This window comes from Delphinus delphis, chromosome 11, assembly GCF_949987515.2.
Source record: "Delphinus delphis chromosome 11, mDelDel1.2, whole genome shotgun sequence".
Taxonomy (NCBI): domain Eukaryota; kingdom Metazoa; phylum Chordata; class Mammalia; order Artiodactyla; family Delphinidae; genus Delphinus; species Delphinus delphis.
This window is the reverse complement of record NC_082693.1, coordinates 71,036,906-71,054,729: the sequence shown is the minus strand read 5'-3', so window position 1 is coordinate 71,054,729 and position 17,824 is coordinate 71,036,906. Positions and strand designations below refer to the sequence as shown.

The window sequence follows — 17,824 nt, the reverse complement described above, 5'->3', positions numbered from 1 at the left end:
CACCTTCCATGAAGGGGTACATTTCAGCAGTTTTTTTTTTGTTGTTGTTGTTGTTTTTTTTGCGGTACGCGGGCCTCTCACTGCTGTGGCCCCTCCCGTTGCGGAGCACAAGCTCCAGACGCGCAGGCTCAGCGGCCATGGCTCACGGGCCCAGCCGCTCCGCGGCATGTGGGATCCTCCCGGACCGGGCACGAACCCGCGTCCCCTGCATCGGCAGGCGGACTCTCAACCACTGCGCCACCAGGGAAGCCCCTCAGCAGTTTTTCTCAATTCAACCAGAGGTACTTGGTATGTCCAGCACACATCGCATAATCAGGGAAACTCATACAGTGACCTTTGCAAATCTGGCTTGTCCTCTGATGTGATGGAGAAAATGATCAAGATTGTGAGTGTTCTTTGAGCTCAGGCCTTTGACCCCCTCGTTTTGATGCTACTTGGAACACTTCCAGCAGAGTATAAAGATTTAGTTTATTTGTCGTCCAAAAACCCAGGTGGGAAACAAAAAAAAATTTTGTTGGGGATTTCCTGAGCTGCTTCCTCAAATTGAGTCTTCTTAAAAATTAAAAGGGCCTGTGAGACCAAACTTGTCAGACTCCCAGTAGCTGATCTGACAAAACATCTGAGCACATTTAATTACAGCCATAGGGGAAAAAAACACAAGAAGTTCTAGGAAGTTTAGGCATTCACTCCAAATTCAGTGCATGGAATCAGATAGCAAGTGGAGCCCACACTCATTTTCCATCTCTCAGTTGTTTGGAGTTCAAAAGATTGTACAGATTTTGCAGAACTTTTGATTTACAGGGAATCACAATTTCAGAAATGAGTCACATAGTTGGAAGAATACAAATTGTGATTTAGGTTTTTGTAGCTGTTTTTGGAAAGCTACAACCCTTGGATTGCATGTCATCGCGGTTCAATTTTAAGAGCAACTAATTGACATAATAGTGAACAATGCCATCCCCAAAGAATCAGTGCCCACGAAGTGCTGAATTTGGGTATGTGGATTTCAGAACTGTCATTTTTTTCTTATTGTGATATTCCTGTACTTGCCAATTTTGAGGGCCTGTCGCTCTTATTGTTTTTGAAAATAAACACTTATAGCAAAAAGAATTAGCAACAGATATGTAAATCTAGGTTCAATGGTGAACTTGCACCCACCAGTTTTCTAGACCATTTTGGTTTGTTACATGTCGTCTTCCTCATAATATTGATTAGAATTAGTCATCAACTATCATCTCTGTAAAATACGTCCTTTCCCTCTGCATTTATAAAACTGCTGAAGACCTATATTTATGACTAGCTAATGACCTATCTATTACCATTGTTTCTGATGAAATCTATACTGCTGGCACAAATACTTATTTTCTCACGTAAGTCTCTATTAAAAATAATAAAACTTGTATACCTAGACCCTAGATTCTAGCCTGAGGTAGAAGTCCTTTGTAGGTATTTTCACACAGGGGCAAAGTCTCTGAGCTAACCTGGTTCTCCTTAACCACAGGTGAGTTCCCCCATGCACAGGCTATTTAAGGAGGAAGAAGGCTTGGTTTATCATTTTAGCCCCATTCTTTCAGAGATGTCTCTTCTTATCTACCAAGACTGAACTGAACTTTCTAGCCCTTCCAGACATTACCACTCTGTTGTAGTATGCCCTTGAAATTCCCTCACTCTCACTGACCCCTATGGTTCATCCTCCATGGTCTCACTCCATGGAAACTGTCCTCATCAAGGTCAGCTCCATTACGTCCTCTTCAACAACCAACAGGTTGACATCTTTTTAGTGCTTATTTTATTGATTATACTCTCCCTTTGGTACTTTATTTTCCTATTGGCCACAGTACCCCCAAATCAACTGATTTGCCTCTCATATATTTGGCTTCTCATTCTCTTGTCTCCTATGCAGATAATTCTTTCTTCTTCTTATATAATGGTATTCTCCAGCGTTTTGGGTGATAACTTCCAATCCCCAGCTGTCACTTCTGCTGCATATCCTGGCTTAGGGAATAGCACCACTTCTGCCTCAGTCACCCAAACTGGAGCACGGAAGTCATTGGTGATTCCCCCCCGCCGATACCCTACACGCTTTCTGTCAGTCACCCAAGTTCTTCCTTTTTACTTCTACATCCTCTTAAACTTGTCTCTCTCCATTCCCACTGCCATTTGCTAGTTAAGGCCCTCCTCCTGTGGCCTCTGGATAACTTCACTGACCTCCTAAGTGACCTCCTGCCCCCAGGCTTTTTGGCTGCCCCCCTCCACCCCATGTATCCTTCATTGTGATGACTGATAAACTTTTCAAAAATAAATCAGATCTTGATACTCCTTTACTTAAAGTCTGCCAGGAGCTCCCCAGTGCCTTTAAGATAAAATCCAAATCAATTAGCAAAATTGGGAGGACCTCTGCATATCTTTTTAGCCTCATCTATTGTTGCTTATTCCTTGAAACTAATTTTTCATTTTTGTCTCCTTCCCTCACTTCTGTGGGCACCTGCTTCTTTACTTTCTCTGTCAGGGGTCTTTGCCCCAGCTCCCGTTGACCTGGCTACCTTCCACTCACCTTTGGAAAAGATGTCTCCTCCCAGAAGCTATCTCTGAGCCCCTCCCTCAGTCTCCCTCCCCCACCCCAAAGTCAGGTTTAGCTGTCCCCCTGGGCCTTTCCCTTCTTAGATACTCTACCTGCTGTGTTCGCCAAGAGCTTGGGCTTCCTGAGGCCATGACCATATCTTCTGTATCTTTACCTTCTGTAATTATCAGGTACTCCATATGTGTCTGTTGAATGAATAATTAGCATAAATAGCTCTTCTTAGAAGTCTGAAAGCACTCAATTTTGTTTTTACCAGAAAGAACAACTTACCACTTTTTTTGAGCTCTCCTCTCCCTCTAGCTATGCAATTTTTTTTAAGCTACCGCAAGTATAACCTGATTTACATGCACTACTTGTTTATCCAGCCTAGTCATAATTTGACATGGTTGTTTCAATTAGAAACTGATGCAGTTAAAGAGACCTATATGCTGTCCACAGCATAGGCATTGTAAATGAAACTTAACTGTTCATTAGATATAAATGAAGTCAGTTTTATTATCTGATTGGCCCAGTGTTTTTCTTTCTAGTCTTGATTTAAACTTGGTCCAGGCATACAGATGGCCAATGGGCACATGAAAAGATGCTCCACATCGTTAATCATTAGAGAAATGCAAATCAAAACTACAATGAGGTATCACCTCACACCAGTCAGAATGGCCATCATCAAAAAGTCAACAAATAATAAATGCTGGAGAGGGTGTGGAGAAAAGGGAACCCTCCTACACTCTTGATGGGAATGTAAATTGGTACAGCCATTATGGAGAACAGTATGTAGGTTCCTTAAAAAACCAAAGATAGAGTTGCCATGTGATCCTGCAATCCCACTCCTCGGCATATATCCAGAAAAAACTGTAATTCAAAAAGATACATGCACCCCAATGTTCATTATAGCACTATTTACAAGAGCCCAGACAAGGAAACAACCTAAATGTCCATCAACAGATGAATGGATAAAGAAGATGTGATACATATACACAATGCAATGTCACTCAGCCATAAAAAAAAAGAAATAATGCCATTTGCAGCAACATGGATGGACCTAAAGATTATCATACTAAGTGAAGTAAGTCAGACAGAGAAAGACAAATATCATATGAGATCACTGATATGTGGAATCTTAAAAAAAAAAAAAAAAGTGACAAGGGAACTTATTTACAAAACAGAAATAGACTCACAGACATAGAAAACAAACTTATGGTTACCAAAGGGGAAAGGGAGGAAGGGATAAATTAGGAATTTGGGATTAACAGATGCACATTACTATATATAAAATAGATAAACTACAAGGACCTACTGTATAGCACAGGGAACTCTATTGAATATCTTGTAAGAACTTAAGAATGGAAAAGAATATATATATTCAACTGAATTACTTTGCTGCACACCTAAAACACTGTAAATCAACTATACTTCAATAAAATAAAATTAAAAGAATAAACTTGGTCCAGGGATTTACTAGCAGAGTAGCCATAAACAAGTTACTTAGTCTCATTGAATCATGTGTTACTCGCCTACAAAATGGGGTAAAAATAACCTACCTTGTTGATGGGAAGATCATACGAAATAATGTCTGCAAACTGCTATGTGTGGCCCTTAGTAGGAGTCAATATATGTGAGTCATTTCTCCCTTTAAGTAGCATTTAAATATAGAGTAAGGATGAACTGTCACAGGGTGATTCTCTCTGTCTCCCCATTTCTTCCTATAGATTGAATACCTTGAAATCCTTAAGTTCTCCTTTTACCTTAAAGCCATTGTCTGCCTTTTTCTATTAAGCAATTCACTTCTAGGATGTTCAGATTTTGTTATAAGAGCATACTTACCCATATTACCAAATATTCTACTTCACAAAAAGATCTGCATTGAGAGAGGCAGAAGAGTGAGTAACTTTACAGGATTTTAGTGGACCAACTTGGACTTCAGCTTGTTTGAGTTTCACTTAACTGGCCTGTTAATGTCTCCTTTCCTCATAGCACTAAAATGACCAATCTGCGGTTTCCTTTGACCCTTCGAGATTACTGGACAATCAGTAGAGAAGAATTTGAGTCAGTGTAGGTTGCTTAGGTGTTTCCTTCATAGTGTTAAATGGTAAAATCTTGTTGAGCAATAAAAAATCTTAAGGAAGAAGTCATGTAGAATTAAACCGTTATTCACTGACCGACAGTCTGTTGTTGCTTTAGGTTAAGATTATTTGGGGAGGGTATTGTTCCTATGACCGCAGAAAATCTGAACTCAGGACTAATTCCTATACCTGTATCTTGGTAACTTGCTTTCCTGGCTCTGGGTAGCTGAGCCAATTGGCTCTCTTCCAAAGCACATTTGGGCTGCAAGGGAACTGCCTGCCTGGCTAGCTGGCAGGCGAGATTAAAGAAGAGATGAATGTTGTTTCTGGCAGCAGCTGCTGTTTTGTTCGGGGCAGTCCTAATACTATTTTATAGTTCTCTGCATAAAGAAAACGAGCTACACAGATGCCCCACTTACCTTTTCGACTTTGAAAAGTCTGTAACGTGGATCCTGGCAATGGATATTTTAAAACCACTTCTCATGGTCATAGAAAAGTTTGTTTTTTTCCCCCAAGTTAGAAGATTGGAATCTTCTGGTTTCCTGAACAGCATATGTTGCCCTGATGTTCTTGGGCTGCATGCATGTTAGTTTCTACTAAAGGAAAGGAGTCTGCAACCTGACTTCTGTGTAATAACACATGTTCAGATCAAGTAAATAGTTTGCTTTAGGGGGGCTTTGCAGTTCCTTTCTCTGGAATGTGGCATTTGATTGTACGGAAGGCTGTTATGCTCAGGAAGAATTGATGAATGGGTGAATATTCCACTGGGGTCTTTTGAGATTGGTTCTCAACAAAAATGAGATTTAAGTAAGACCTTTGCCTTCAGAGTCTCCAACCTTGTCTTCCTGTAAATTTTCCCTTTTAAAGTTCCTTTTCAGTACCATCTGCCACTGTTAAAACCTGCTCCCAGAAAGAGACCTGCTTGCTATATCTGTCATTCACAATTGAGTGTGTATTTTAGTCACTATTACTTCCCTCCACCACGACTGTTTCTACTGCATATTTTAGTTCTAACAGTGCATAAGGATTTCTCATTAGTTTTTTCATCATGTAAATAAATTGAAGGCGACTTTTAGCAAAGAAAGGTTTATTGGAATTTTGTGTCTTGTGCAGAGTACGTAGGGGACACTTTTGACGCATGCCTCTAAATTAAAAAAAATCTAGAACTGCCGACAATAAGATTAGTTTAATGTGACTGTGCAGTGAGAGGTTATCGTGAAATGAGAGGTTATCACACAACAAGCGTGACCTAGAGAGAAGAGTTGTACGATGCTAAAAACAAAGTAGCCAAAGAAAAATGTCATATGCAGAAGCAGAGAGTGTTACAGTAAAAACAGCAAGAGATGATTACCCAAATGGAAACAATCCATTTTAGAGCAGAAGTCACAAACGCAGGGACATTTTGCTTCAGCTTTCTGTCTAATAGGGTGTGTGTGTGCGCACCTGCCCACACGTTCAGGCACCCGAATACCCTTGTTGGAGTCTCCAGAAGTTAGAGAAAGAGGAAGAGAGAGAAAACTCCATTGGAAGTCAATTGTCCATTAACCGAAGCTACTCTCAACACAGTTGAGAACTAAGAAATAAATTGAAAAATGCATCTGACCCCCAAATCAGCATCAACATACCGTGTACTAAAGGTCAGACTCTTTGTTCATGCAAGATTGATTCTATAAAGTCCTTTCCCGGACTCTTGTTTGTATGGTTTTTAAGCACTTGTTTTCCTGATTTCCTAGACAATCCAAAACCTATAATCCACACAGCAAATAATTGCACAACACCTGTGGTTTGAAAAGATTCTCACCACCACTCCATGAACGGGTAAGGCAAAAACGATTCTCATTTTAGAGACTGATAAACAGATACTCAGAAGGATTCACTGGCTTGTTTGAGGTCACATGGTGGGGCTCAGAGGTTTTCTGGATCCATCTTCTATACCCTGCCATCACACTACCGGTTTTCATAAGCGTGAACTTCTTTTCTTTTTTGCCCTTGGAAACCTTTGTTTGAACAAAATTTTACCCAGAAGCATGAAAAAATAGAACAGAAAAAAACTGAGCTACTTTGCTTAAAGTAGGCGTTGGGGGCCCAGAATACTGGCGGGGCAGTGTGTTTTCCTTACCAGGAAGAGCTTGAACATCGCACACTGCTCCATTCATTCAGTAATTCACCCAGAGAGTAAGTTTATTGAGCTCTGATTTATTTTTCTATTGCTGTTGGAATAAATCACCACCAATTTAGTGACCTAAAACAATACAGATTTATGATATAGTTTTGGAGATTCAGAAGTCCAAAATGGGGCTTACTGGGCTAAAAGCAAGGTGTCGATGACACTGTGCCTTCCTGAAGGCTCTAAGGGAGATTGTTTCCTTGCTTATTTCAGCTTCTAGAAGGCACTTGCATTTCTTGACTCCTGGGCCCTTTCCTCCATCTTCAGTGCCAGCAATGGCAAGTCAGGTCCTTATCGTGTCACATCTTTCTGACCCTTCTCCCGTCACTGCATCTCTCTGACCAGAGCTGGAAACGTTCTCAGTTTGTAAGGACCTGTGTGATTAGATGGGACTCAGAGAATCCAGGATAATCTCTCCATGTCAAGGTCCTTCGCTTAATCACATCTGCAAAGTCCATTTTGCCATATAAGTCAATATAGTCACAAATTCCAAGAAAATTAAGACGTGGCCGTCTTTTTGCTATTATTCTGCCTACTATAAGCACCACCCATGGGCCATGTGTTATGTTTGCCTCCGGGACTACAGGAGGCTAGAGATGGGCATGTTAACAGTAAAAATATGTTGCAAATAATGACCTGACAGTATGGGAGAAATAGGTAAACTAAGAAACAAACCAACAAAAATGAAAATAAAATTGTAAAAACAGTCATTCAAACAAGTACAGTAATTTGGAGCTCCTTGGAGGTGGGCAGTCACAACTACATAACCAAAATGCTTTTTCCCCCCAGCTTTATTGAAGTGTGACTGACAAATAAAATTGTATATATTTAAGGTGCACAATGGGATGTTTTGATATATGGATACATTGTGAAATGATGACCACAGTCAAACTATCCCGTTACCCTTTATTCTGTGTGTGGTGAAAACACTTGAGATCTACTCTCTTAGGAGATTTCAAGTAAACAATATAGTATTATTAGCTGTAGTCAAAATGCTGTACATTAGGTCTTCAGAACTTACTCATCTTATAACTGAAAGTTTGTACCCTTTAATCAATATCTCCCCATTTTCCTCTACTCCCTAGCCTCTGGCACCCACCTTTCTGTTCTACTCTTTGTTACTATGAGTTCAACTTTTCTTTTTTTTTGGATTCCACATATAAGTGAGATCATATGATATTTGTCTTTCTGTGTCTGGCTTATTTCATTTAGTCTTCCCTTTATTTGATGAAAATGAATCATCAAAGAGAAGCAAAGTTTAATATTTCTAGCCACTGTTTAGGAAATCAGGGAAATGTGTGTACTATATATTAGAAAAATTTCTGCATAGAATAATATGGAAAAAATACTTTTCCATTTAAAGAAGTAAGCTCCTCATTTCGGCACTCTCCCAAGAATACTGATAGGGAGGTATTACTACTGCTGTGCAGAATTCTCAGTACATTTCTGCCTTGACTGCTCCTCCATCCTAACGTTTAGTTATGCCTGAGTGAATGATTGAATTTTATGAAAGGTGAATACTCATCAGTAGCAAAGTACTTGATCCTTGAACAACATGCATTTGAAACTGCATGGGTCCACTTATATGTGGATATTTTTCAATAGTAAATACTTGCAGTACTACATGGTCCCAGGTTGGTTGAATCCCCAGATGCTGAGGAACCAGGGATAGGGAAGGCTGACTATAAATTACACACGGATGACTCCTGCATTGCTCAAGGGTCAACTGTATATACTAAGTTAAAATATTAGTTTACTTAATAGCTTTAAAATAAAATGCCTCATGAAATATAAGTTTCTCAGGGATATTTGGTTTTTAATTTATTTTTAATTTATTTTATTGAAGTATAGTTGATTTACAATGTGTTAATTTCAGGTGTACAGCAAAGTGATTCAGTTATACATACATATATATATGTATATACATACACACATACACGTTCTTTTTCATATTCTTTTCCATTATGGTTTATCACAGGATATTGAATATAATTCTCTGCTCTACAGTAGGACCTTGTTGTTTAACCATTCTATATATAGCAGTTTGCATCTGCTAATCCCAAACTCCCACTCCATCCCACCCCCACCTCCCTCCCCCTTGGCAACCACAAGTCTGTTCTCTATGTCTGTGAGTCTGTTTCTGCTTCATTGATAAGTTCATGTGTCATATTTTAGATACCAGATATAAGTGATATCGTATTGTGTTTGTCTTTCTCTGTCTGACTTACTTCACTTAATATGGTAATCTCTACGTCTATCTGTGTTGCTACAAATGGCATTGTTCTATTTTATGGCTGAGTAGTATTCCATTGTATATATGTGTCACATCTTCTTTATCCATTCATCTGTTGATGGACATTTAGGTTGTTTTCATGTCTTGGCTATTGTAAATAGTGCTGCAGTGAACATTGGGGTGCGTGTATCTTTTTGAATTACGGTTTTCTCCTGATATATGTCCAAGAGTGGGATTGCAGGATTGTATGGCAACTCTATCTTTAGTTTTTTGAGGGACCTCCATACTGTTTTCCATAGTGACTGCACCAATTTACATTCTCTCAGGGATATTTGAATGTATTAACACATTTAAGTTTAGTCCTAACCAAATAGACTCCAATAAATTGAGCAAAATCATCTGTACAGATGTTTGTGTATAACTGATCCAAAAAAAAATGCTGCCCTGGTAAAATTATTTTGCAATTATTATAGAAGTCTGTATTGATAATATATTTTTAAACTATCAAAGAACATATATAAAAATTATAAAGTTAAAAGTTCTGAAAAATGCACAATATTCAGCTTTAGCTTGGAATAGGGAACAAACTTATCTCCATATGCGTGATATTTGAAAAATGATTAAAGTCTTGGAGAGATGGCGTCAGAGTCCTCACCAGTGATATAACAGCTTTCTTGAAGTGCTGTGACAGTATGAGGTGGTGAAGAGGACAGGATTTCGAATTGGACAGACCTGAGTTTTCGTCCTGATCTCACCACTTAGAAGTCACTGAATCTCTCTCTGTCTCAGTTTCTTCATCTTCAGAGTTAGGATATATGAAACTTAAATTTTGTTTGTGGTAAGCTAGACAAAATGTTTGGTACATAGTAAATGTTCAGTAAGTGGAAGCTGTTGTTCACTGTATTGTTCAGAAAGCACAAGCATCTGCATAGACATCCTGCCTGATGGTACTGATGAACTACAGTATGTACTCTATGTAAAGCCAGGCCCTCTGCTTGAGACAGGATCTCACCCCTTCCTGTCTTCTCAAGGACATCTGATGTCTCTCTGTTCTGACCCACAGTGCCAATTGCACCTCCTACTGGATCATCCCCATAGGCATACAGACATCCTGGTATTTTTACCATCTTAAAAATAAGACTCTCCCCTCCCCCTAACCTAATTCCTCACCAACTCCCGTCTCACTTTGTTTTTACTTATTTCTTTGTTCATTTATTTATTTGCTCTCCTTTGAAGCACACCTCTTTAAAAGAGCTCTCTCTATGCACTGGTTTTAATCACTCACCTCTCATGCTCTATTAAATCCACTCCTGCCTGGCCTTTCCCAAACTGCTTCAATAAAAATGCTCTTGTTAATGTCACCAGTGACTATGCTGCTAAATCCAATGATCAGTTCTCAGTCCTCATCTTACTTGACCTATTGCGAGTATTTGACGTAGTTTCATAGTTTAACCTTCTCCTTAAGGTACTTTTACTTTTTCTTTTTTTTTTAACTTGTGTTCTTCCTCCTCCTCTGGCTCCTCTCTCGGGCTCCTTTGTGTGTTCTAAATCTTTTGCCAGACCTCTTAAGGTTAGAGCACCATAGGACCCAGTTCTTTGTTCTTTTTTCTGTTTGTACTCACTCCCTTGATGGTCTCATCTACTCTTTTGCTTAAAATTCCATTTATATATCAAAAGCTGTCATATTTATATATCCAGCCCAAACTTCCCTCCTCAATCCAGATTGAAATATCCTGACCTAGTTTCATCACTAGGATGTCTCAAAACACGTCTCAAACTGAGCACACTCAAAACTTAACTCCAGATCTGCCCCCCAAACCTTCTCTACCCCTCAGCCTTACCCATATCATTTGATGGCAACACCATCCTTCCAGTTGCTCAGACCAGAATCCTTGGAGTTGTCTTTGACTCTCTCTCAAAGCACTCTCCAACTGTCAGGAAATCCTATCGGCTCAATCTTCAGGAGGCATCCAGAATCTAACCACCTCTGGGCAATGCACTGCTACGACACTTTCTTGCTTGGATTATAGCAATAGCCCCAAATTGGTCACTCTGTTTCTACCTATTGTTAGCCTAAAGTCACAGCAATTAAAGTGATCTCTCTTTTTTTGGAAATAATTTATATTTTTAGAGCAGTTCATAGCAAAATTGAGAGGAAGGTACAGAGATTTCCCCAGTGTCCCCTGCCCCCCCCCCCCACATGCATGGCCTCCTCCGTTATCAACATCCCCACCAGAGTGGTGCATTTGTTGCAACTGAGGAACCTACCCTGACACATCTTAATCACCCAGAGCCCATAGTCTACACTAGGGTTTACTCTTGGTGTTGAACATTTTATGAGTTTAGACAAATGTATAATTACGTGTATTCAGAATTATAGTATCATATAGAGTACTTTCACTGCCCTAAAAATCCTCTGTGCTCTATTCATCCCTTCCCCTCCAACCCCTGGCAACCACTGATCTTTTTACTGTTTCCATAGTTTTGCCTATTATAGAATGTCATAGTAGTTGGAATCAAAACAGTGTATGGGGGCTTCCCTGGTGGTGCAGTGGTTGAGAGTAAGCCTGCCAATGCAGGGGACACGGGTTCGTGCCCCGGTCTGGGAAGATCCCACATGCCGCGAAGCGGCTGGGCCCGTGAGCCATGGCCGCTGAGCCTGCGCGTCCGGAGCCTGTGCTCCCGCAACGGGAGAGGCCACAACAGTGACAGGCCCGCGTACTGCAAAAACAAAAAAACAAAAGAAAAACAGTGTATAGCCTTTTCAGACTGGCTTCTTCAGTTAGTAATATGCATTTTTTTTCCTCTATGTCTTTTTATGGCTTCATAGCTCATTTCTTTTTAGTGCTGAGTAAAAGTCCATTCCCCAGATATACCACAGTTTATTTAACTATTCACCTGCTGAAGGACATCCTGGTTGCTTCCAAATTTTGGCAATTTTGAATAAGCTGCTATAAAAATCAGTGTGCAGGTCTTTGTATAGACACACATTTTCAGCTCTTTGGGATAGAACCAAGGAGCATGATTGCTGGATCATATGGTAAGAATATGTTCCGTTTTGTAAGAAACTTCCAAACAGTGTCTTTAAAAAAAAGTTTTAAATATGTCATGTCTCTCCTATGCTCAAAATCCTGCAATGAATCCCTTTTCATTCACAGTAAAAGTCAAAAGTCCAGATGGGTATACAAGACCCTACATGATCTGGCCTCTCCATTCTCTCTGACATCATCAACTTCACTGCCCCCCTGGTTTATTCTTGCTGTTCCTTAAAGCAGATTCCTTAAATCAATGAGTATGCATTTATTTTATAATAATGGGGAAAAAAGATATACTTTCTAAGTTGTCAGGGTAGTGACATTCCAACTAAGTTCTTTTTCTTCTCCAAATGTTTGATAATGATAATATATTACTTTTATAATAAAATATCTTGAAAGATTCAATTGAAAACAACAACAACACAAGATAGACCTTAGGGCCTTTGCACTAGCTTCTCTGTCTATAATACTCTCCCATAGACATCTGCTTGGATAACTCCCTTAGCTCCATCTCATCTTTGATAAAACATTGCCTTCCCAATGTGGCCCCATCAGATATCAGTTCAGTAGTACACTTGGTGCTGCGTGAAGCCTCTGATGCCTTGTGAGTGTGACTGGCACCTTGAACCTAGGACCATGCTGCTAGTAGAGCAGAGTAGGCATTATAGTCCTGATCCCCTTTCGTGTGATCTAATTTTTCTTTTTTCACAGCACACCTTTGACCTATATAATCTGGTTATTTATTATGTTTATTGTTTATGGTCTGCCTTCCCTCACTAAAAGCTAAGTTTATGATGGCAGGAATTTTTGCTTTTTTTTTTTTATTAACTAATATATCCCCAGCATCTAGAACAGTGCCTGGCACAGTAGCACTAGGTACTTAATAAATATCTGCTGAATGAAGGAATGAGTGAACAAATGTTTCTGTAGTTTCTTCAGTGTCAGGCATAAGACATGGCAAAGAGAAGTCAACAGAATTTCTGCCCTTATATTTCTTTTCTTTCGTCTAGTCTTTTTGAGATATAATTGACATATACACTGTATAAGTTTAAGGTGTACAGCATAATTATTTGACTTGCATACATCATTCAGTGACTACCATATTAAGATTACCATATTAAGAACATCTGCCATCTCATATAGATACAAAATCTATATAAATCCAAAAGAAATAGAAATGTTTTTCCTTGTGATGAGAACTCTTAGGATATACTCTGTTAACTTTCTTACATAACGTACAGCAGTGTGAATTATATTGATCATGTTGTACATTACGTCCCTAATACTTATTTATCTTATGTCTGGAAGTTTGTACCTTTTGACCACCTTCCTCCAGTTCCCCCTCCCCCCACCCCATGCCTTTATATTTCTTAGAGCCTAGAATATGAATATGGTTATTAGTGAGATTGGCCATTTACAGAGGTCCTTAGGGAGGATTCCAAAATCATATCATGGGAGAGGATCTTGGAGAAATATATTTCAAGGGAGGGTTAGGTCTTAGCAATGACAGTATGAAAGAAAGCTTGAGTTTAAGCAATTATACTTACATACATGAAGGGATATTAGAGGATATTTTATGTGTTGGGATTGTCCAAAAAGAAGAATCCCCCAAACAAATCATTTACACAATTCAGTCTTCATTTTGGTCCAAGGGAGATGATGCTATGAAGAGTGGGACCCCACCATGCTCAAAGTAGCCTTAAACAAAATTAAGCAGGATTACTGCTAAAAGACATAGATTACAGTGGTAAAACAATAAAAGGGTTTTAGTTTTGTTTCGAAGCCACTATTATCTATGTAGGTAGCATTGCAGTCTTAGAAATTTTAGTAAATGATAATTATAATTTGGTCCAGTGTAATATCTATTTAGCTTTCAGATATTAATTGAAAATAATAATCCAGTTCCATATAATACATGGCTGGTTACATAATAAGTAGGAAAGATTTCTAGCCATGTGCAGATGGGCCTTTGTGTAATTTTAAGATGCCATAGATGAATGTTAACTCTTAAAAGAACTCTCATATTTTAAAATATCTTCACATCTCCATGTTTTGCTCATGCTGTTTATTTTTCCTGGAATACTTGTCCCTTCCTTGTCAACTCTTGCAAACTCTTCTTTTGTCCTCTAAAATCCAGCCAGAGTCACATTTTCTCTGTGGCTTTTCTTGGCATTGTCTTTCTGCCACGAGTTCTCTCCCTTAAGGTCAACTGATTAAGTTTTTCCTCCTCTGAGTTCCCAAAGCATTTATCACTGGGGTGTGGGTGTCACTTACTTACCTGCATCTGCATTTCAAGGGTGTCTTATCACCTTTGTTTCTCTAGTGACTGGCTCAGTCCCTGTCTCATAATACAGGCTCAATAAACCGGTATCAAATTTGAAGCATTACACTCTTTTTTTTTTTTTTTACCTTGGTCACTGATTCACCCAGCAAATTTAAGAGTTTTTTATATTCAAGGTTCTGCTATGTGTTGTAAAGATACTGAAGAAAAAAAATAGATGCCCAGATTTTTAAAAACATAAAATATAGTGTAATAAGAAAAAATAAGCCATGCACAAAGGTAACTATTTTACATATTTGAAAGAGTTATTTTCAAAGAGAGGTGTCTTGGGGGGCGTGTGAGTGTGGGTTCATGCTAGGATTCAAGAATATCTTCCCATTGACTAGAAAATATTTTTCCTTATTAAATGGCCAAAAAGCTGTGATTCAAAACAATGATTCTTTTGATGTCTCACAGTTAGGTTAAATTCTGTCCTATATCTAAATCTCTGTCTCTCCCCCTCACTTTAACTGGGTGTACTATTAGATTATCGGATTAAAGCACTGCTCAGGGTTTTGCTGCTACTTGCCAAACAGTCTACATTTAAAGTAGAGAAAGTTTCTTTTGGTGCCTTCAGGTATGAATTTTATGCATTCCCTAGTTTTTAGAAAACACCTTAAGTGATAAATCCTTCACATGTTGCTACAAGTTCATTCCTAATTGCCATTGGGGAATTGCCCGTAGAAAGCTTTTGACAAAAGTTAACAATACTGTCATTGAAATGAAAACTCCAAACCATATTTTAAAAGAAATTTTTAAAAAATTTGGTCAGCATAGTTTGAATGCTCAGCATCTAATTGTATTTAAGCCAGTAGCGTTAAAAAAAAAAAAAAGGTAGATTCCCTTTTCCACATTAAGGCAGAAGATGTTAATTGTTAATAGTTTCAGTGACTACGGATTTTCACTGATGATCACCAGCATTTTTTCTCTTTTCATTTAGACTTGGATTATCACTTGCATTTATCTTCAACTGCTCCTATTTAATCCTCTCGTCAAAACTCAAGGGATCTGCAGGAACCGTGTGACTGATGATGTGAAAGACGTTACAAAATTGGTAAGTAAGGAATGCTTTCAATTGCTGTGACTCTTTTTCTTGTACTTTTTGAAAAATATTTCCTTTTTCCTTGCCCCAAATTAGTATTTTTCGAAGACCAGGAGAGAAGTCACTGAGTTATTCTAAAGAGTTTGTAGAGAGCAGCTAGGGAGATATTTAAGGTCATGGAGCATCTTGTTGGTAAAGTTGGCCTGTTGCACCCCACGGAAGTGGCTTTGTTTCTTTGCTGGTCTTTTCATCTCCTTCACAGGCAGTGAAGGATACTGGCGAGTTCTCTGTGTGCTGATGTGCCAGCACTAGCTTGTTCCCCATTATCTCTTAAAAGTGTTTTATTTCCCTTCCACATGCCTTCCTACTCTTCTCTAACGAGCCTAACAAAAGATCTGAGATGGTCTTTCTCCCCTTTCCAGCAGCTTGAAGACCCTGTCACATGCGGGTGGGTGTTTGCTCCCTCAGTAAACACAGTTGGAGTCATTTGTTGCCCAAATGTTGACCAGATTCATCTCCCACATCCATCACATTGGAACTCTTCCCTCAGGAAAAGCCGTTTTACACTGGTGCCCCTTGGTCACTGCCGGCTTTGTGCCATGCTTCTCTTAAGATGCAAACCACAGAGAGGGAGAGCATGACACAGCATCTGAAATGCCTTCCTCCCAACTCTCACGATCCAGCGGTGATTGTACATGCTCACTTGAGCTACAGTGTGTGCTTTCAGGATGAACAAAGTTTGAGAAGCAGTTTTCTAAGTTCATGGTTCAAAAGAGCCAAATGGCACTCAGTTATTTGAATATTGTCTACGGAACGGACGTGATGTGAGAATAGGAAAGAAATGAGGATTGTAGTATGTAGAAAGAAAGAAAAGTATATTTTTGAGATATTTATCTTTCCTATTTTGATATGCATTTCCCGGTTTATGTGTTTTATTTTGGGTTCATAGCCAAATTCCGAAACAGAAGTTTAATGTTACGATCTGAGTCTTGCTGGCTTAGTCTCATGCAGAATTAAGAATACACACACACACACACACACACACACACACACACACACACACACACACACACACACACACACACACACACACACACACACACCCACCCACCCACCCACCCACCCACCATGCAGATTTCTTTGGATACTTACAAAGTCCAGGTTTAAAAAAATTCTCTGGTGTAGTGCCTGAAGATATATCACCATGTTTTATTTGAGGAGCTGGTGACCAAAGCAATGCAACATTTGCCTACTATATGCATATATGCCCAGCTAGGTATAAGGATGGGGGTGGGGTGATGAAGAACTTTTTTTAAAACATGTATCATGATCCTTTCCCTCAAGCTGCACGTTAGTTTCTGAACCAAGAAACTATATTAAAAAGAAAAGGTTTATATTCGAAATTTGGTATCAATAGAAGGCACTCATGAAATGTTTGTTCAGTGAAGTAAGGATGTGTACCACGGTGCAACATCATAATCACCTGTGGCGCTTACGAAAATCATAGGTGTCTGGGCCCCACTGATTCAGCAGGCCTGAAGGCATCTACATTTAAAGACATTCCTTAAAGGAGGTTTAAGAACCAGTGCTCTAGATGGTCTATTCTGTCACAGTTTAGAGACCAAAGTATTGTGACCTTGATTTAATCTCATTTCTTATTATGAGTAGTTTTATCTATGTTGTATGGATTTATATAAATGTTAGATTAATACGAGTCTCCAAAATATGCTTAAAGTAGGCCACAACTGGGAAATTACAGCTCTCGTGGGGCTGCTGGTAGAACCATGGAGCTAAGATGAGCAGGGGAGGTCTGAAGTGGTCCTAGGTGTCCAGTTTCAAATATGTGGGCAAGGAGTCATAGATGGAAGGTGATGGTGTATCTGACCACACGCTGAGCATGTCCAAAATTAAAATGGTATTTAAGAAAAATTACTTATAGTCATTATTTTTTGCTGTGTGAGGAACACTACTTAATGAGCACCACTTCCTGTGAAATGTCAAACCGATATTGGATTCAAGTGGCATAAGTAGGTATTATGAGCACCTTCCAAGATTTTCCACTCTTGTCTTTGACCATCTGCTTATTTTCAGTCTGTTACCTATCAGTTGATACAGTGAAAAATGGCAGGAAGCATGGAGAAAGAAGTGCCTGGAAAGAGATACTTACTAACACTAAAATATAATTCCTTCCCCCAAGGGCAAATGTAAAAAAATCATTAAACTGAAAAAAATCTTTCTGTCACCCCTCGAGCACCTGACTCAGGGGGGAACTTTTTAATTTCAAGAGTTGATCTAAATGAAATTAGTGTGTTTACTTTGGATTATCGGGGGGGAAAAATCAAGTTAGTAACGAAAAAGGACTTAGAAGATCACTTCTAATTGAATA

The 17,824-nt window shown here is 39.1% G+C and overlaps 1 protein-coding gene across 3 annotated transcripts in view; it reads left to right on the top strand.

Moving 5' to 3' along the window:
• Positions 1-17,824, top strand: part of KITLG (KIT ligand) — an 88,854-nt gene that overhangs the window by 22,416 nt on the left and 48,614 nt on the right. For all 3 annotated transcript variants that reach the window (XM_060025336.1, XM_060025334.1, XM_060025335.1), the window contains exon 2: positions 15,337-15,450. In XM_060025336.1, coding sequence (XP_059881319.1) covers positions 15,337-15,450 — 114 coding nt within the window. The remainder of the gene's footprint in view (positions 1-15,336; positions 15,451-17,824) is intronic.